This window comes from Myxocyprinus asiaticus, chromosome 30 (assembly GCF_019703515.2).
Source record: "Myxocyprinus asiaticus isolate MX2 ecotype Aquarium Trade chromosome 30, UBuf_Myxa_2, whole genome shotgun sequence".
NCBI lineage: Eukaryota > Metazoa > Chordata > Actinopteri > Cypriniformes > Catostomidae > Myxocyprinus > Myxocyprinus asiaticus.
In genome coordinates this window covers 17,887,177-17,907,780 of record NC_059373.1, presented here as the reverse complement: position 1 = coordinate 17,907,780, position 20,604 = coordinate 17,887,177, and the positions used below count along the sequence as shown (strand labels likewise).

The 20,604-nt window shown below is 36.6% G+C and overlaps 2 protein-coding genes, 1 long non-coding RNA gene and 1 pseudogene across 3 annotated transcripts in view; 3 read left to right on the top strand and 1 right to left on the bottom strand.

The window, feature by feature from the left end:
- LOC127421379 (sialin-like) overlaps positions 1-4,245 on the top strand; it is a 10,842-nt gene extending 6,597 nt beyond the window's left edge. Inside the window, exons 7-12 of the mRNA XM_051664402.1 lie at positions 159-277; positions 1,224-1,385; positions 1,562-1,694; positions 1,928-2,075; positions 2,782-2,872; positions 2,985-4,245. Coding sequence (XP_051520362.1) covers positions 159-277; positions 1,224-1,385; positions 1,562-1,694; positions 1,928-2,075; positions 2,782-2,872; positions 2,985-3,131 — 800 coding nt within the window. The 3' untranslated portion in view covers positions 3,132-4,245. The remainder of the gene's footprint in view (positions 1-158; positions 278-1,223; positions 1,386-1,561; positions 1,695-1,927; positions 2,076-2,781; positions 2,873-2,984) is intronic.
- Positions 4,048-12,454, bottom strand: LOC127421394 (uncharacterized). The gene is made up of 4 exons (XR_007893986.1): positions 12,052-12,454; positions 9,815-10,026; positions 7,951-8,029; positions 4,048-7,347 (listed from the first exon to the last, which is right to left on the bottom strand). It is a non-coding gene; the product is annotated as an uncharacterized LOC127421394 (long non-coding RNA).
- LOC127421383 (elongation factor 1-alpha) lies at positions 11,691-15,073 on the top strand. The gene is made up of 8 exons (XM_051664406.1): positions 11,691-11,823; positions 12,464-12,620; positions 13,003-13,182; positions 13,294-13,590; positions 13,689-13,839; positions 13,946-14,202; positions 14,313-14,547; positions 14,652-15,073. The coding sequence occupies exons 2-8, from the start codon at positions 12,477-12,479 to the stop codon at positions 14,774-14,776; spliced, it is 1,389 nt and encodes a 462-aa protein (XP_051520366.1). The 5' UTR covers positions 11,691-11,823; positions 12,464-12,476; the 3' UTR covers positions 14,777-15,073.
- Positions 15,074-15,454: 381 nt separating this feature from the next.
- Positions 15,455-20,154, top strand: LOC127421393 (elongation factor 1-alpha-like; annotated as a pseudogene).
- The last annotated feature ends 450 nt before the right edge of the window (positions 20,155-20,604 follow it).

Here is a 20,604-nt window from a genome sequence, read left to right as displayed (position 1 = left end):
TAAGAAGAAAATACCATGTCTTTATAGTTTGTCTTTAATATTTGTTCATATAAAATAACATATAATAAATGAAATGTCAATCTTCATATTTTAAATATTCTATTTCACTTCATAACTCTTCTCTCTCTTTTTATTTATTTTTATTTTTTTACCACCAGGTGGTGCTGGGTGTCTTTGGGCAGTTTTTTGGTTCATCTTGGTGTCAGATGAGCCAAGAACTCATCCCAGAATCAGTGACCAAGAGAAAGATTACATAATTAACTCAATAGGTTCACAGGTAGGAACTAATTTTATGTTTAACTGCTGATGAATAAAGAATGCGACCAAACTAAATACACCAGGGTGTTGTAGAATTTTCAAACTTCTTGATGCAAAGGACCCCATAATATGATTATCCCCTAGCAAATGACCCCCTTCCTGAAATATAAAAGCAGCTATATATTTTGTTTAAAGACCTTTTTTATACTGTGTGAAAAAAAAAAAGTTTGCAAAATAAAAAAAATAGGCTTTTATATTGTCATCGTACTAAAACCAAAGCAAATTCTTAAAATGTTATCTGGAAAAAGATACAACATAAATACAAGCTATTTTTGGAAGAATGTATAATTTGCAAGGAGAGATAAACACTAAATGCAGATTTGGTTCATTTCTGAATTACTGTTATCTAGCTGTCTAAATTACTATCAACTATGATTTCAGAATGAAACAGTAAAGTTAAATTCTGCAAATGTTAACTTTTAACTTTTGTTCTTATTTTTATTTATTTTTTTACACTCTTTATTCTTACTTTTAACTTCACTTTCATTTTTCACGGATCCCCAAGCATCATCCAATAATATCAATTTCAATCACCTATCCCTAATTTATTTGTAGTGTAACTCTACAGGGATCATAAGATCATTCTCAAACAGTAGCCACATTCAAATCCAGACTGAAAACACATCTGTTTAACTGTGGATTTATTCACTGAGCACTGTGCTGCACTTATTGATTGCACTGCATCATTTTATTTCTGTATTCTTTTTCTTTTTTTATTCATTTTCATAATTGTTTTTAATTTTTATTCTTGTTCTTAATTTGTTTTACATTTTATTTTATCATGTATTTTCTTTATAATTTTTATGTAAAGCACTTTGAATTACCATTGTGTATGAAATATTCTATAAACTTGACATGCCTTGCTCTTCTGTACTGATGGATTTTACATTTTCTATGTTTTCTAGGGGACGCCACATGGTTGGTCAGTACCTGTAGTATCTATGCTGTTCTCCGTACCTCTTTGGGCCATTATCATCCCACAGATGTGTAGCAACTGGTCTTATTACACTCTGCTCACCTCACTTCCTATCTATATGGACAATGTGCTCCACTTTGAATTACAGCAGGTGAGACAATCAGGAGATTACACAAGAAATAAAAAAATAAAAAACAGCACATGTACAGTATTTTACAGTATTTGTGCAAATCAGAGGTCATGAGACAAATCTCAACCTAAAATGTGTAAATTTAGATGAAGAAAATGTAGACTATTTCATTCTCTGTCATTCTGTGTGTTATTCAGAATTCGTTACTCTCTGCTCTGCCTTACCTGGCTGGCTGGCTGTTCTCAGTGGGTGCAGGTGTGTTAGCAGACACACTTCTGGAGAGGGAGCTCCTGAGTGTCACAGCTGTCAGAAAAATCTTCACTTTTATTGGTATGTTATTGTATGTGACTGTATAGTGCCGCTGGGTTTATTTAAAGCGTTCATGTTACAAACTTTGAATATTTATGGTGACATTGTCTATGTAAAATGGATACATAAAAGTTAGTTATTGTCAATAATGCAGCTTAATTATAGTAACAGAGTCTATTTAAAAAAGAATGAACTGTCTTGCAGCTTATCAGTGATTTGATTAAATTTTTGTGGCTTTATCTTGTGTTCTGTAGGTCTGTTTCTACCTGCTGTGTGCCTGCTTGCTGTAGGCTTCTCGGGTTGTAGTGGTGTCCTGGCTGTGACTTCTCTTACTGCATCCAGTGCGCTCGGGGGTTTCAGTGCTGCTGGTGTCTACATTAACCAGATTGATATTGCACCACGGTACAAACTCAAGATTGTTTGACTTGCTTTTGACTCTCTGTTCAAGAATACAGTGGCCCCAAAAAGCATTTAGACACTTTGACACTTAAGTCACACTTTAAATCTATGAATCTCCTAGCATTAGAAACAAAATATCAAACCAAGTGGTACCTGCAAATGAATTATGCTTGACCTAAAACTATCTTACATTTTCTCAGCCATTTTTGCAATAACTTTTATCCAAAATGATTTATTTATATACATACAGGATATCTAAGTTATAATGGACTTGTTTCACTAACATTTGATTACCAATTTTTCCAAATTGTCCAAATACCTTTTGTTTTAATTTTGAACAGTATATCTATTGTTTATCATTTGAAAACTAAACAACTTCTTTTTGTGAAATGTTTTTCTTGAAAAGTGTATTTTTGCTGTATTTCTTTCATATAGATGCCACTTGATTTGATCATTTGTTATATAATGCAAATACATTCATACTTTTTTTGTGGCTCATGTGTCCAATTACTTTTTAGGGTCACTGTATCCCCACTTCTTAACTTTTTTTGTTTGATTGTAATTTTCATAATACTTTTATTTATTGTTTATTATATAATTAAAACTAATATTTTGGTCATAACTTGTATGAATTATCATATTGTAAGTCCCACTTTTGTTGCACTATTTTTCTCTTCATAACTGTCTTTTTTTCTCTCTGTTTGTTCAGGTATGCGGGCATGCTTCTAGGAATCACCAATACTTTTGGGACCATCCCTGGTGTTCTTGCACCAATTGTAGTGGGTTACTTGACCAAAGATGTAAGCAGTCCTTTTATATTTTAAAACACTACAGTTTAAATTAATTTATCATTTAGGGATCACATTTCAAAATTCACTTTTAATGTTTACCCTCTTTGTTCTCACTGAGCAGCACTCAGTTATGGGATGGAGGCACGTGTTCTGGTTGTCCGCAGGAGTGAGTGCCTTTGGAGCCATCTTTTACATGATCTTTGGCACGGGAAAGATTCAGAGCTGGGCGAGGACAGATGAGGAATCGGAGACCGATATGCACAATTAAAACATTCCTGTTGACCAATTCAGAAGGAAGCTGTAAATTCGCCTTATTTAATTTTTTTTTAAATCTATACTCAAGACACTCTTCTGGTATTCTTTAATTATACTTCACTCAGGGCTTTAATAGAGTGTTTTTTACTGCTCTGGTAATTTTCTACCAGTTGTTAAACAATTAAGAGTTCAGCTAGAGTAATTCCATTTCTTAATCATATTCTCATAAAATTTTTATCATAAAATGTCCTCTTGTCTCACATATATTTATCTCATAATCAATATAAATGTTACAAATGTAAAATAGAACAGATTAGGGGGACCATTCAACCATATTTTTACAATAATGGGAGATACTTGTTTATTAGCACTTTAATGGCTCAGTCTAACCATTGTTCATGCTTTAATAATAAAAAAGGCAGTGATGTTACTGCTGCATAGATCATGAATTTTAAACAAGATAAATAATTATCCTCAATTGTGTCATTGTACACAGCTGGGCATGTCATTTTCATTTAAAGCACAGTTTGTTACAGTTAGACTGACAGAGATGGTACATTCATATTTACTTGAAAATGTATCAGTTTTGTCACATTAAAAGCTTCCTCTGCTTAATAGAGACCATCAGAAAGGGAACATCAATATATTTCAAATTTGTCAAGACAAAATATTAATTGAAAGCTTAAAGTTTTATATTTTCATTACTTTAAGCACAATTTACCATTGAATGGTTTTTTGTATAAATGAATAAGTTATAATAGTTTTTTTTTTTTTTTAAATGTAATGAATCGTACTGCTATTCTTGAAAATAATAAAAAAGCATTGCAGTGTATTTTTCAGCTTTACTACTGCTAATCGAATGATTGCTACTTTAAGTCAAAATGGCACGAATAAGGATACTTTTAATGATCCAGTATTATGTATGATGGTAAATCACAATGTATTGTGATTTTTGATCATGCTTGATGAATGCAATATTATTATTTTTACATTGTTACAAAATGTATTTCTAATGGTTTCTAGTAATACACAACAAAATAAGAACTTAATTCTCATCCGAATATAAGAAAAATGGGGGCAACTTCAAAGTAAATGTAAACATATTGTCAATAAATATGTCCATTATTTGCAGAGTCTGGTTTGTCAGTATTTGATGTCTGCTCTATAAGCTGTTAACGGATCATTAATCAAACATTTGAATGTCATGATGTGCGAGTAAACACCTCACACAATTTTAATTGCTGCAGTCTAAGTAAAAAAGTGCATTAGTACAAAATGAATGAGTGAAGGGACGGTCAGCAGAGGGTGCATCACACATCATTTTTCAAAGGCTGAAATATAAAAATGTCTTTCAAACGTCACCGCGGATCTTAGGCTACTGTCAGTGTTGTGAAGGTATATAGCTTAAATGTGTTTTTTAACAACAACAAAAAAACATCTGTGACCAGTTAATAGTGTCAGGCCAGTGGAAAATGACAATTTACCTTACCATTAGGATGTGAAAATGACCCGGATGTACGTGGCTGAATGCGGCATACAGTCAGAGTTTATTTAGCAGAGATGGGCCACTTCTATTTAAATGAATGGAAGAAATCGTAACGCTCAACCAAAAAGTTCTGAACGTTCAACGGATGTATAAAGGAACTCCCGCCTTACAGGTAAAAGAGCCAATCACCATTTAGATACAGACATTACCTGTCAATCAAGTCTAGAACGCGTATGCGTATTAGCTACAGGATCCGGGAAAATTGCGTTTTTTTTATTTTTTTTTTTATTTTTATTATTTATTTTTTTTGCGTAATATGAGGTAAAGAATCAGAAATTATGATAACAGTATTGTCAGATTTTATTGCTGTTTTGAAATGTGTTCTTTGATCGAGATTTTGGTCTTTCTCCATTCAAGTAGATAGGAGCTGCACTGCCATGAAGGGAAATAGTCTCCCGAGAGCGTTTCAAAGATGGCCAACAGTGGACTGACTTGCTAGAAAGACATTGATACAGTCTCTCTGACGTAAGATGGAAAAATGTCATTTCAGTTTGTGGGCGGAGTGGAAACACTAGCTAAAACCTTTTGTTATCAGTTCTATCCATTTGACTCACTTTCAGAAGAATGAATGTGTTCAAGTTATTTAGGATAAAATAATTGAATGTTACTGTAAATAAATATCCTTGTAAATAAGGTATCGGAGAGCACTTATTAAAGGAATATTAAAGGAATATTCCGGGTTCAATACAAGTTCTATCAACAGCATTTGTGGCATAATATTGATTACCACACAAAAAATTGTTTTTACTTGCCCCTCCTTTTCTTGGTTCCAGTGAGGCACTTAAAATGGAAGTGAATGGGGGCCAATTTTTGATCGTTAAAACACTCCCTTTTTCAAAAGTATAGCCACAAGACATAAACAGTATGCGCGCGAACATGATTTTAGTGTGATAAAATCTCTTACTAACCTTTTCTATGCAAAGTTATAGCTAATTTAACAACTTTGCCACAACAATGTAACGTCAACAAACCCTAAAACCAAATGTAATAATGACAATTTAAACAACTTTACAGCTCAAATAATACATGAGTTTTAACAGAAGAATTCATGTAAGTGCTTTTATAAAATTATAAGCTTCCCATTTCTGCCTTTAAACCATCAAAATTGGTCCCATTGACTTCCATTGTAAGTTTCTTACTGTAACCTCGATTTTTGCTTTTATTAAAAGGAGGGATAAATTGAAATTAATTTTTGTTGTAATCAACATTATGCCACCAATGCTGTCGACTGAGCTTAACTTGTATTCAGTGATGGGCAGTAGCTTCGCTACAATAGCAAAGCTATTAGTTTAACTACATTTCTGAGTAGCGAGGTGGTAGTTTCGCTAGTTTTTAAATCAAGTAGCTTTTCAGTAGCAAAGCTATATTTTGAGTAGGTATCGGCTTAGCGTTGAGAAAAGCTACAACGCTACATCACACCTTGCACAAGGTGTTTACTATCGCCAGTTTTGAATCAAAACTAAAGATGTCCGATCACAAATGAATCACTCATCTGAGTCGGTTCTTTAAAATGAATTGGTCACACGTGATAGAAAGCAATCTGAATCGGTTCGCGATTCAATCTGAATTACTTAGAAAGTTTACGCTCGCGCTGCTGAATCATTTGGTGCACGCTCTCACTTGCCAATAATCTCACGGAGTATTTTATAAGACGGAAAATAAAGATAACGCTGGTTGCAGTGGATCTACAATCAGTGGAAACAAAACCTGCAAATGTGTCCTATCGTTTGCCAGGGTGATGAAGGTCTTTATTAAGTTCAACACGTTTGCAGCTTGTGAACACTTCTGCAGGTAAATACATTTTTCAACCAAAAGAGTATCAAAACACGTATCATGGCCATGTTTTTTTGGACATGTACCATTACCCGGACGCACTATGTGAAAACAATGATAGGCTACATGAATATGGTAATCATATAGCGAAGTACCATGGTATTTTTTAATTACCTTGAAGCACCATGTAAATACAATAGTATATGAATATGGTAATCATATATAAATTTAACATGGTATTCTTTGAAATACTTTGAAGCACCATGTAAATACAGAATGGTACATAAATATGGTAATTGTATATGAAAATGTACCATGGTATTAACATCTGATACCATTAGAAATCACATTGTTATTGCCCAGATGTGTTTACACACACACACACACACACACACACACACACACACACACACACACACACACTTGGCCTCTGATTATATATCCTGTAATTCTGTGTCTAGCTGCTGTATTTCAGTATTGTATAGTTGAATATAAAGATGAATAGTATACTGTATGTACGCAGAGTTTTTATACAGGAATGTGCAAATGAAATTGTTTAAATGGATATGGTTTTGTTGAGGTAGTAGTCTAAATCTGAAAAATAAAATGTAAAAATAATGATTTTTCATATTGAACGTGTTTGTAGAGGTAGTAGCATTATGAAAAATAAAATGTAAAAATAGTGACTTTAAATGTTGAACACATGAGTGTGTATAAGTAGCATATCTAAATATGAATTTACATGTTGCTGTCTTTTACATGCACATAGCAGTAGGTATTGCACTATACTGTATAAGTGTATACTGTATTGCACTAACCTGTAATATACTGTACCATAGCTTTGATAAACATCATGTGAATAAGTCTTTTAGACGCTTTGTCTATGACGGTATGCTCCGTGCATCTGTGGCTGAAAAAAAAAAATGAAGTAGTTTAAATGTAGCAAGCTACTTTTGGCGTGTAGCTTGTAGTGTAACTTGCTACTTTCTCTGAAGTGTCACTTTTAGCTTAGTTTAACTAATTTATCTGTTGAGTAGTTTGTAGCTTAGCTTTCCCAACACTGCTTGTATTGAACCCGGAATATTCCTTTAATATAAGAGATAAAACTTCTCCTAGTATGTATGTGTGGAAATGACAATAAAGCTCTAGTCTGGCATATAAAAAATAGTCTGACATAAATAATACTGGTCGACTCGTAAAGTAGGCCTAACCTTTCTTGTGTTACAGTTTTCTATCTGTTCATAGGAGCAAAGAATTTGCTCTATGAACTCAATGTTAACGTCACATACCCTGAGTTATATTGGTTCATAAAACTGTAGATGAGTCATTTTTGCTTTCCTGCTTGAAAGGAAAACATATTTAGCTCAGACTTTGATAAACCATCCCTCTTAAAAGGATGGGCCCATAAGTTTTATTAAAAAAAAAAAAAAAAAAAAAAAAAACATTGTAATGTTAATGTGTTATAAAATTATCCTTCTCTTCAGTTGTGAATCGTGGACATTTGCATTCTCACCAAAGGTCCACAGACAGACTCGTGGGGTTTTCACACATGCAGATGTTTGTTTCCCTGACCCCCACCAGTGGCATTACACCTTAAAATGCAAAATGTATAAGGTGAATTGGCAAGTTTAAATTCTTTGACATTTTGTGGGGATGTGGAGGATTTTAACTCTTTAATTGTGTTTTTCAAATTGCCATTCTCTTTTTAGAAGAAGCCCAGAGGTTGATTATATTGGATTTTTTAAAGTTTTTTTTTTCCAATGCTTTTAGACAACGTTTAATTGCAGACTATTTCAGTTTAAAGTATTTTTAAAGGTAATATTGTTTTAACTAGACAAGAGTGCAATATTCCACATAGATGTCAAAACTTACATTCCAGATTTGATATACACTAGAAGTCGAAAGGAATTTTAGATCACAGAGCACTTTCAAAGATGAACAGCACTGCTATCATGACAATATTTGCTGCTGATATGTTTTAATTTACATTTATTCATTTAGAAGACATTTTTATCTAAAGCAACTTACAAATGAGGAAAAACACAATAACATTAGCAGTGCCACAATACCAAAATTCAAGAGTGAACCAGAATAGTATAAAGCTATTTCATCTTACATTGAGGCCTGCTCTGTGCTATAGTCTTGGGAGAAAAAGTTTAGGACTTTCCCCTCCATTGCATGACTAAACTCTAATCCCATGCCAAGCACTGATGTTGATTTGGTGACACACATTCCCTATGCCCTTCCCCCTACTTTTTGAGTGCCTGAGAGAGAAACCAAATGCTAGTTTATCTGGATAAATATTTATTCAGCCTATTGGCTTTGTGCCTCAACAGTAACCAGGCAGACTGACTAGACCAGACTAAAGCCTCAGTCTAAAATACAAAAAGACAGATGTTACTTGTTCTGTGATGAGAAAGGCAGGGCAGGATGTTACATTTGTTGGTGTGGAACTTTAGACAGCTAAGCAGTGAATGGTAATAATCTACATTTTGGTGTGAGTGTGTGAGGGAAAGAAAAAAAGGATGTTGATTACCAAAAAAAAACTAAAAAGATAGTTCAGACTCATCCCTCATTTATTTAAAAAAAGAGCAAAAATTGCAGTTACGGTGATAAAATAGTCTTATATTTCCTGTCATGGAAACCAATTTAAAATGTTGGATATAGATTAGTAAGTGATTGTGTCTCACTAAAATCATGTTAACACATGTAATACTTCAGTGTGTATTTTAGCATTTATGGACTGGCCCTTTCACTTCCATTGTAAGTGCCTAAACTGTTGCAGCAACTTTAGCTTTTTAAAAGAATAAATGAGGGATGAGTCTAAATTTTTTTGTGGAATTCAAAATTATGCCACAAATGCTGTTAATGAAGCTTAACTTGTGGAACCCAGAAAATGTCTTTAAATGTGGTTCTTAATGCTGTCAGGTCACCTTTTGTGGACATTAATGGCATCAATTCCAGCCCACTAAACAGATTACATTTTTACACACTTATTTAACTCCACCTGGGGTATTTAGAAAACTAGTTTATAAAGTGGTGTCCTACATACTTTCACATGCATTTGTCCTCCATTAAAAGTTGTTAACTATTTGTTACTTTTTTCCTTAATCAAATATTTGTGATTTGCCAAACTAAAGATGGCAGTAAAGATGATATAGTACTGTTAATATAATTAAGCAATTATACTATAATTTTAAATTATTAAATTAATATATTTATGTTAGTATTTTTTTTTTCAATAACTAATAATTTCTCAATCCTTTTCGGCCTCTGAGAATGTTTGCCACTCTGATTGCCACAGTGTGGCCTGGATGTGTGTGTGTGTGCCTCTGCTCTTGACTGAAAATAGCAGATGTCGACGAAGCATCTGTTACCTGAACTGTTTGAGGGAGAGAGTGTTGAACGGAGGCTCAGTGAGATGCCAGTTCTTTGAGATAAGGTTGCAAAGAATGTAAGGCCATAAGCCAAGCCACACTCTTATCAACTGTGTGTTCTGTTGTTAATTGCTGACAAATTTGCATCCAGGATAGGCTGATCACACTGTCTCCGGAGGAGAAAAACTGGTTGTCTCACTCTCATCACAAAACTAAAAAAAATATTAAAAATAAGTGAATAAATTAATGATCACTGCACTAAACTTAAAGAAATGTTTGGGTTAAATACATAGTTCATGTCAGAACTTGCACCATTTATGGCATAATGTTGATTACTACAAAAAATATTTTGACTAATTTTGAAAAAAAAAAGCAAAGTTGAGGTTACAGTTAAGCAGTTACAATGGAAGTAAATGGGACCAGTCCATAAATGTTAAATACACATTGTTTCAAAAGTAAAGCCACAAGATGTATATATTAAATTTGTTAACATGATTTTAGTGTGCTAAAATCGCTTACTAACCTTATTGTGTAAAGTTATATCAAATAATACAACTTTGTTGTCATGACGACATCACGCCAGTAAAACTTATAACCTGGTAAAAGCTTGTACATCCCTCATTTTATCACACTAAAATCATGTCAGCACATATAATGTTTAAATCTTGTGGTGTTTGACAACATTACATTATAAGATAACCCATTGTTTTTATTCCAAAATCTGAACGTTGTATGTGAATATATCTGAAAATGTATTACATTTTGTTAAAGTAAATAATATGATTCTTTTGTTTCTTTAGAAAAATCACTGTATCTCTGAATACTAGTCTTCTTCCTTATTGTGCATGACTCTCTCCATCTACATGCCACTTATTTTTTTAGCATGTGCAATGGCAAGAAGGGTCATGTGACAACTTTAATTATAAGGTAACTCAAATTTTTACAAAATTTGAATTGTATGGTAACTTAGTAATACACCAACTTATACACCAGAAAATTGGCCCGGTTCACTTCCATCGTAAGGGCCTTGATGTAAATGTTATTTTTGCTTCTTTTTTTCTAATCAATGAAGGGCCAAGTAAATATTTTTTGTGGCTATCAACAATATTATGCCAAAAATTCTGTCGATTCATCTTAACTTGCATTAAACCTGGAATATTCCTTTAATTGTAATACTGATTTCCTCACATTTACTTAATCTGACGTGCGAGAAAGCATATGTACATAGCATATTGGGTTAGAACGTCACTTGTATAACCATTTAAAAATATGACTACGCAAAATATATATATTTAAAAAATTCATATAAAAGAAGTTACACTAACTGCTTTCTGGATGTGGATATATTTCAATTATTTATTTTTATTTTTTTGTAGCATTCCCAGGGAACACACATGTAGGCCGTGGATGCACTGTAAATTGCTTTGGGAAAAGGTGTCTGCCAAATGAATAAATAATAATGTATGCATCACATTAAGAGTTACAGCTGCTATTACAAAGAGCAAATTTAAACTGTGTGACAAAATAGTAGAGTTTATATCCATGATAAATCCCGGTTTATAGTGATTATTTTCATCACCTCATGTGTGCTCAAAACATAGGCTTGTGTGGTCAACATCTTAATCTGTCAGTCTAAAAGGACAAACACTTCATTTAAATGGACAAACTTGTAAACCGCAAAAATACATTAACAATCACTCTAAAGTTGCTTTGTTTCTTGCCCTTTGTGGATTAAGTGGCTTAAAATATTTGCACAGATTCTGTCACATATTTTGTAATTAGGTTCATCACAACATATCTAAAGTATTATCAAATTTAAAATACCAATTTAAGACAGTCGACCAGATGATGAGTGAAACGAAGTGGTGACGTATGTTTCGACGATGCGGAGGGGTTACAGTCCAGTCGGTCCTCCTCCCGTGTATAAATTCTCCAACCGAAGCGCTTTTTCGCTCTTTCTGTTACCTGGTAAAGGGAAGCAGTAGCCGAGGAGTGATCACTCAACAGTGGTGAATAATTTCTCTGTTGTTTAGGCCTTGCTTGTATTTTTTATATATCTTGTTATCGTTTAAAAACTTCTTGGCAATTCGGTGGATTTTTCTCTACGTGTATGTTCCGTGTGAATATTTCACATTTTATAGTTGCATCAACGCGATTTCATCACGTGAGGTTAATGTAGGACTTAAGTTATTGAATTTCCCCCTTTTTCTAAATGGTTTTTTAAAAAGTTTTCTTACCTGGCGTTATATTTGGAGGGGGACTCGTGATTTGTATTTGTTCTTAAAAATCGTGTACTACCATCTTCCAAAAGCTGGAAACCGGGAACAGAACAAAGGCACGAACTGTCTTGTAGTCACGGGCTTGTTGAAAGCCTCACACATTCCCGCATCCAGCAACTGTTAATAAGTATCTGGAGAGCCAGATGTCTGGATCCTTTTGGTTTCGGTCCAGACATTTGGGATTTTTCTGTAACTTAATACTGGGTTACTCTTAAAGAAACATGTCGCATTTGCCGTATGGTGATCTAGGCCGGTTCAAACTCGGGGCCATCTTTACTCCAGTTACGAAATCTCTGCTCAGTGATAACAATGACAGTCTGCACTTCCTGTGCGTTTATTAACTTAAACGTATTTTTATTTCTTGAAACAGAAACCAATCCATCATGGGGAAGGAAAAGATCCACATTAACATCGTGGTTATTGGCCACGTCGACTCCGGAAAGTCAACCACCACCGGTCATCTGATCTACAAATGCGGTGGAATCGACAAGAGAACCATCGAGAAGTTCGAGAAAGAAGCAGCTGAGGTGAGTTGTTGAGCACGTGTTGCGTTTTTCTTGAATTTCTCTGCATTGGTTGCGGCTCGACTTTAGTTATCAAGAGCCAAAATGGCGGCGGTAGCACGCGTTCCTGCGCGCAAGCCGGCTGGGTGTGGGAGTGGGTGGAGCTTGTGCGGGCCACGCGATGACGTTGCTCTTTCTGTAATGGCGAGCTAGAAGGCCATTCAACATTTGCGCTGACCCCATTCAGCACTGTTATAACCGTTCTATGTGCATAATTCGTCATTTTAATGTCTTGAACTCCTGTCATACTTGAGAAATGAATATAAATGCTTAGAAGGTTTCAAGGCATGAGTGTGTACCTTGAACATGTACCTAGTTCATGTTTCATTGTGGTTCATCTGAACAGATGGGAAAGGGCTCCTTCAAGTATGCCTGGGTGCTGGACAAACTAAAGGCAGAGCGTGAGCGTGGTATCACGATTGACATTGCTCTCTGGAAATTTGAGACCAGCAAGTACTACGTCACTATCATTGATGCCCCTGGGCACAGAGACTTCATCAAGAACATGATCACTGGTACTTCACAGGTACAAAAAACCCACACACCGACACCTGCATTCATGCACACTTGCTGAACAGTGTTTTTGAGAAATTGAATTGAGAATTTTTACATTATCTTGAGCTTTTTATTCTTTCAGGCTGACTGTGCTGTGCTGATTGTTGCTGGTGGTGTTGGTGAGTTTGAGGCTGGTATCTCCAAGAACGGACAGACCCGTGAGCATGCCCTCCTGGCTTTTACCCTGGGAGTGAAACAGCTTATTGTTGGAGTGAACAAGATGGACTCCACCGAGCCCCCTTACAGCCAGGCTCGTTTTGAGGAAATCACCAAGGAAGTCAGCGCCTATATCAAGAAGATCGGCTACAACCCCGCCAGTGTTGCCTTCGTCCCAATTTCTGGATGGCATGGTGACAACATGCTGGAGCCCAGCTCAAATGTAAGTTCTTTATCCATCCTTTTCCACTTTCCAAGTAAAATGGGACCCAATTTAAAGTAAGCATTTTTAATTCTCTTGACTTTTTCCTCAACTTTTAGATGGGCTGGTTCAAGGGATGGAAAATCGAGCGTAAGGAGGGTAATGCTAATGGTGTTACTCTTCTTGATGCCCTGGATGCCATTCTGCCACCCAGCCGTCCCACTGACAAGCCCCTCCGTTTGCCACTTCAGGATGTCTACAAAATTGGAGGTGGGTTTTCATCTTCCTCGCCTTGATGGGAATTCCTCAAGGTTTTCCAGATTCGAAACCCCAAGAAAACCTGGATTATTTCTTAGACATTCTCCATTCCCTTCAGGTATTGGAACAGTGCCTGTGGGTCGTGTAGAGACTGGAGTCCTCAAGCCTGGCATGGTTGTGACTTTTGCTCCCGCCAATGTGACCACTGAGGTCAAGTCCGTTGAGATGCACCACGAGTCCCTTGCTGAGGCTACGCCCGGGGACAATGTCGGCTTCAATGTCAAGAACGTGTCAGTTAAGGACATCCGTCGTGGTAACGTGGCCGGAGACAGCAAGAACGATCCCCCTATGGAGGCTGGAAGCTTCAATGCTCAGGTTAATCTTGCTCTTGTCAACCCCCCCCCCCCCCTCCTCAAAATTCCTGAATTTAAGTTACCATAACTCATGCTGTGAACGCTTAAGCTAACTGATTACTTTTTTTACAGGTCATCATCCTGAACCACCCTGGTCAGATCTCTCAGGGCTATGCCCCTGTCCTGGACTGCCACACTGCTCACATTGCCTGCAAGTTTGCGGAGCTCAAGGAGAAGATCGACCGTCGTTCCGGAAAGAAGCTTGAGGACAACCCCAAGGCCCTCAAATCTGGAGATGCTGCCATTGTTGAGATGATTCCTGGCAAGCCCATGTGTGTTGAGAGCTTCTCTACCTACCCCCCACTTGGTAAGTTCAAATGTTCCTCACTACACCTGCTGCTTCCTCCATCAGTATTTCCAGTAGCTGTTTTTGTGCAGAGCTCTTGAGCTGATCTCTCCTCTTATCTACAGGTCGCTTTGCTGTGCGTGACATGAGGCAAACCGTTGCTGTTGGTGTCATCAAGAGCGTTGAGAAGAAAGTTGGTGGTTCTGGCAAGGTCACGAAGTCTGCACAGAAAGCTGCCAAGACCAAGTGAATTTCCCTTGATTATGCTGTTCTGAAGGTTGTGGCATGTTCTGCCCAACCTTCTGAAATTTCTCTAAACCTGGGCACTCTACTTAAAGACTGGTTAATGCTGATAAAATCCCATTGGAAAAATTTTCGTAGGAAAGGAAACCAACTTGGATTAAGTGTGGCTACATTATTAATTGACTGAGTGCCTCTTTCAGTTGTTAAATTTGAGTTGAAATGGTTTAGAACTGCACCTGTTCCCACAGTAAAATTTTGCAAGGAAGCTGCTGATAAGAAACTAATAAAGGTATTAAATTGAAAAGCTTTTTGTCTCTTGTTGTCAGTGGGGGGGGGGGCAATTGTAATATAACTTGTCATAGCCCCTTGCAGCTGTTTCAACATGTTTCTTGACTGCAGCCAGGTATTTGCTTCTGTGCCCACTTTACTGATGTGTCTTAATGCAACCACAATTGTGAGTGCGCAGTATAGCTACCTATGGTACCCTTCTTATGAACCATCAATGTGGTGCAAGTGTTCCTTCATCGCCCACCCTGTCTGAACCGATAAAAAATTTAGACAGATGGTGTGACTTTTTTTTTTTTTTTTTTTTTTTTTTCTTCTTCTCTTCTCTGGTCTGCTTGGGGCTGTTGGGTGCTTGTTGCCTGGTAAGTTTACATTGCCCCTCTCGTTATATTCCTAATCGTGTTAGTACGTGTTTAAAGGGTGTAAAGCGTCAAACGCTTTTAATATTTATGTGTTATTGAAAGATTTGGATTGGACATTTTACTTGATATATTTTTTCAGTGAACGAATCCCGGCAGAATTGTAATTTAGAATGATATACATTCCAAAGCGCCTACAGAACGTATTACGTAAGTTTTCCCTTTTAAACTTGCTCCATTTTACCGAACCCTTTTTTATGGTCATGCTTGTAATTAACTTTGTGGCAAAACTGGAAGAACATGGCTGGTGCCGTAATGCCAGTCCTACAACATGGAGGACATGAGATGAATAGAGGGAGGGGTGCGTGTCTGACTCATGATCCTGCAGCATGCACAAGCGAATTCACTTGCTTGATCCTTTTGTGCTGAATTTATCACAATATATAAATTACTTAAACGCTACTCGATGTGCAGTTTTTGTTAGAAAGTGTATGCTTGGAACTAAACCATCCATGGTTTTCCACCGTGAATTTACAACATGGGTAAGGAAAAGACTAATATCAACATCGTGGTTATTGGCCACGTCGATTCTGGCAAGTCCACTACCACTGGGCATCTCATCTACAAATGTGGGGGTATCGATAAGAGAACTTTCGAGAAGTTTGAGAAAGATGCCGCTGAGGTACGTCATTGCACACCCTGGTGACTGATATGACAAACTGATCTATTTGTTAAGAGTGCTCTGGGTGTCTTTCAAATGTGGTGTGAGCGACATCTACAGTGTAGTGGTTTTGGCAATAGTCACTGCGTAATATAATGTTCAAAAACTGGAAGCTTTTCTAATAGGGGAAAGCAAGGCTGATCGCCATGCTTTTTAGGCTGCTGCAATGAATATTCCTTGGCAGGTTTATTTTTGTAAGTCAATTTCTTTGTAGACAAACCTTTTAAGCTACTGAACATTTCTACCATTATTGCGCCAAAGGGAAAGCTGCAGTTCATGGAACACGTTTTCACACTGGGGTACACTAAACCTGTTTTAGTGTACATTGACATGTTTCAGTTTCATAGCAGAGCTCCATCAAATTGAAATGTGTAATTTTTAACGAAATTAAATCAGTTAAAATGTCAAATATTTTTGAACAGTTTGTGAAAGATGACGATTCAATATGATGAAATTGGAAGGAGTAAATCTTCACATTTTTCAAAATGTTAATTGTAACAATGAAACTTTACATAAAGCAGCCTAGCAAATGCTTTTCAACAGTACAACAATAAAGTAACACAATTAAATCATGTAACAGCAAAATGTAAAAGGTAACAAACCATTGTTTTTGCTAAAAAAAAAATAATAGTGTAAAATAACATTTAAAACACGAGACAATTTGCCCCTCCCTGCCATTTGTGAAAAAAATACATGTGTCCTGAAAAAGGTTATAAAAGTTAAATCATATGGTTAAAATTTACCTTCAATGTATAGTTGACCCTTTGCTCAATGTATGCCAATGTGGTCTTATTGTGTTTACTTGTTTACCCAACAGCTATCGCAAAAACTATATTAAAATTTAATTTAATAATGAAGTTTACAAAAGTTATTCTAATTTTAGAAAGATTAAACTTGGTGTTTGAAACCAATATACAAATACACATTTATGTACTTTGGCTCTAAACTATAAACTGAAATAAAGCCCTTGTGACATCTTCCCTGGGCCCTGCATTACAATTAGCCCTAGTTTCCTTTATAATATTGTAGCCATTCTGGAATTTAGATTATAATAATCATTAAAGGGATAGTTCACCCAAAAATGTAAATGGTCTCATTTACTCACCCTCATGCTGTCCCAGATGTGTATGACTTTCTTCTGTTGAACACAAGGATTTTTAGAAGAATATTTCAGCTCAGTTGGTTCTCATAATGCAAAATGTGAATGGGTACCAAAATTCTAAAGCTCCAAAAAGCACAAAGGCAGTATAAAAGTAATCTGTAAGACTCCATATCTTCAGAAGCATTATGATAGCTGTAGGTGAGAAACCAATCACTATTTAAGTCCTTTTTTACTATAAAGTCTACTCCCTGCCCAGTAGGTGGCAATATGTACAAAAAATGTGAAAAACAAAAGAAGAAAGTGAAAGATGGTAAAAATGACTAAAATATTGATCTGTTTCTCACCCACACCTATCATATTGCTTCTGAAGACAAGGATTAAACCACTGGACTCTTATGGATTACTTTTAAAAGCCCTTAAGTGCTTTTTGAGCTTCAGAATTTTTGTCACCATTCACATTCACTATGGACCAACTGAGCTGAGATATTCTTCTAAAAAAAGTCTTTGTGTTCTGCAGAATAAAGAGGATAAGTAAATGATGAAGGAATTTTCATTTCTGGGTGAACTATTTCTTTAAAGCAGACCTGTTAATGCACCATTTGTAATGTTTAAAAAATCGATATTAAGGAAAATCTAATATTTACATTTATTTAGCAGACCCTTTTATCCAAAGCGACTTGATAATGATAAAAAATAGAAGCAGTTAATCCAATTAAAATAAAGTTTTACATTGCTTATTTAATCCATTCATTTGCCTTCTCAAATCACTGGTCTCACAAACTTCACAAATATAATTATAAATATTTGTCTGCATTAAGATGGGAAAGGGCTCCTTCAAGTATGCCTGGGTGCTGGACAAACTCAAGGCAGAGTGTGAGCGTGGGATCACCATTAATATTTCTCTCTGGAAATTTGAGACCAGCAAGTACTACGTCACCAACATTGATGCCCCTGGCTACAGAGACTTTATCAAGAACATGATCACTGGTACCTCTCAGGTAGGGTTGTTTGTTTTTCAACATACATAGCACATGTTAACATGCGTAAATAGTGTAAATATAAATTTCATGATTTTTATATTTATTTCATCCCTGCTCCCAGGCTGACTATGCTGTGCTGATTGTTGCTGCTGGTGTTGGTGAGTTCAAGGCTGGTATCTCCAAGAACGGACAGACCCGTGAGCACGCCCTGCTCGCCTACACACTGGGAGTGAAACAGCTTATTGTTGGAGTCAACAAGATGAACACCACCGAGCCCTCTTACAGCCAGAAGCATTATGAGGAGATCACCAAGGAAGTCGGCGCCTACATTAAGAAAATTGGCTACAACCCCGCCACTGTTGCATTCGTCCCAATTTCTGGATGGCATGGTGACAACATGTTGGAGCCAAGCTCAAACGTGAGAATCTACTCTCCCCAGGATTTGAAGGGGTTGTATTTTGTAGATGTCCCATAGAGGCAGAGTTTCCTACCATGGGGTTTGAGAACCATTGGGGGTTCATGGGGGAAATCCAGGGGGTTTGTGAGGTTTTTAAGTAAATACTTTAGATAATAGGGGTTCAGCGGATACAAAAAGCTGGAAAACCCCTGCCTTAGTGTATATGATCTCCCTTTGTATTATGCTTATGGAAAAGAGATGAGCTGGTTCAAGGGATAGAAAATTGAGAGGAAGGAAGGTTCTGCCAGTGGTGTTACCCTCCTTGAGGCGCTGGACTCCATCCTGCCACTCTCTCGGCCTGTTGACAAGCCTCTACGTTTGCCCCTGCAGGACGTGTACAAGTTTGGAGGTAAATCAGCCTCATTCACTAGTTCCTCTGTTGAGAGATTAGAAACCCTGAATGTTCTGCTGTCTTAAAGACTCTTTTCAAAACTTCAGGTATTGGAACCGTGCCTGTTGGTCGTGTTAAGACTGGAACTCTGAAGGCTGGTATGGTTGTAACCTTCACCCCAGCCAATGTGGCCACTGAGGTCAAGTCCGTTGAGATGCACCATGAGTCTCTTACCGAGGCTCAGCCCGGTGACAACATGGGCTTCAACATCATGAACATGTCAATTAAGGACATCCGTCATGGCAACGTTGCTGGAGACAGCAAGAATGATCCCCCTCTGGAGGCTGCCAACTTAACAGCTCAGGTTAGATAAGTGATCTGATATTTCATGCTTTTCATTATATAACTGATGGGATATCGAGTGCTTTATCATCTCTGTCCCCTTCCACACAGGTAATCATCCTCAGTCACCCTGGTCAGGTCTCTCAGGTCTATGCCCCTGTCCTGGACTGCCACACTGCTCACATTGCCTGCAAGTTTTAGAGCTCAAAGAGAAGCTCGACCATCATTCTGAAAAGAAAGAAGCTTGAGGACAACCCCAAGGCACTCAAATCTGGAGATGAAGCAATTATTCTCATGGTCCCTGGCAAGCCTATGTGTGTGGAGAGCTTCTCACAGTATCCACCACTGGGTAAGAGTCATAATTCTGTTGAGATTGACATAAAAGGAATCAAAAGGTGTAAATATCAAAAATAATGTCTATTACTGTTTTGGATTTACATGAACGCCCCAACTTTCCACTATTGTCTTTCAGGTCATTTTGCTGTGTGCGACATTAGGCAGACTGTTGCTGTTGGTGTCATCAAGGCTGTCGAAAAGAAAGCCTCCAGTGGTGGCAAGGTGACCAAGTCTGCTCAGAAGGCCACCAAAGCTAAATGAATCGTCCTGCCAGACAACCAGCAAGCCCCGTTGACGACCACTGCAGTGTTTCAGAACCTGAGCTTGGTTTTAAAGGACTGGCTTATGCTTATAAAAACCCATCATAAAAGCTTCAGAAGGAAAGGTGGAAATCATGTATGTCTAAATACCTTAGGAGGAAATTAATATAAAAATAAACAATAATTATTCATCACAGATTGTGCCATTATTGTCTTGTAAGTCAAAACACTGTGAACGTTTTCATTGTAAGTGCATTCATAAATAATATTTGAACATTTTCAAATTGTGTTTAAGATTTAAATCTCAAGTAGCTTTGTCATACGTACATATCCACCCTTTTTTAGGCTGAAAGAACAACATTTGTTAATGGTCTCATACTGTTATTATTGGTTAAAATAGCAATGATTTAAAATTGTGTGAATCCAGATTTCCATAATTTTATCCTATTTTTAAGGAATATTCCAGGTTCAATACAAGTTAAGCTCATTCGACAGCATTTGCGGCTAAACGTTGATTATCACAAAAGACAATTTTGACTCTTTCTCCTTTTCTTAAAAAAAAAAAAAAAAAAAGCAAAAATCCAGGTTACAGTGAGGCACTAGCATTGAAAGTGTATTGGGCCAATTTTTGGAGGGTTAAAAGGTAGAAAACATATAATTTT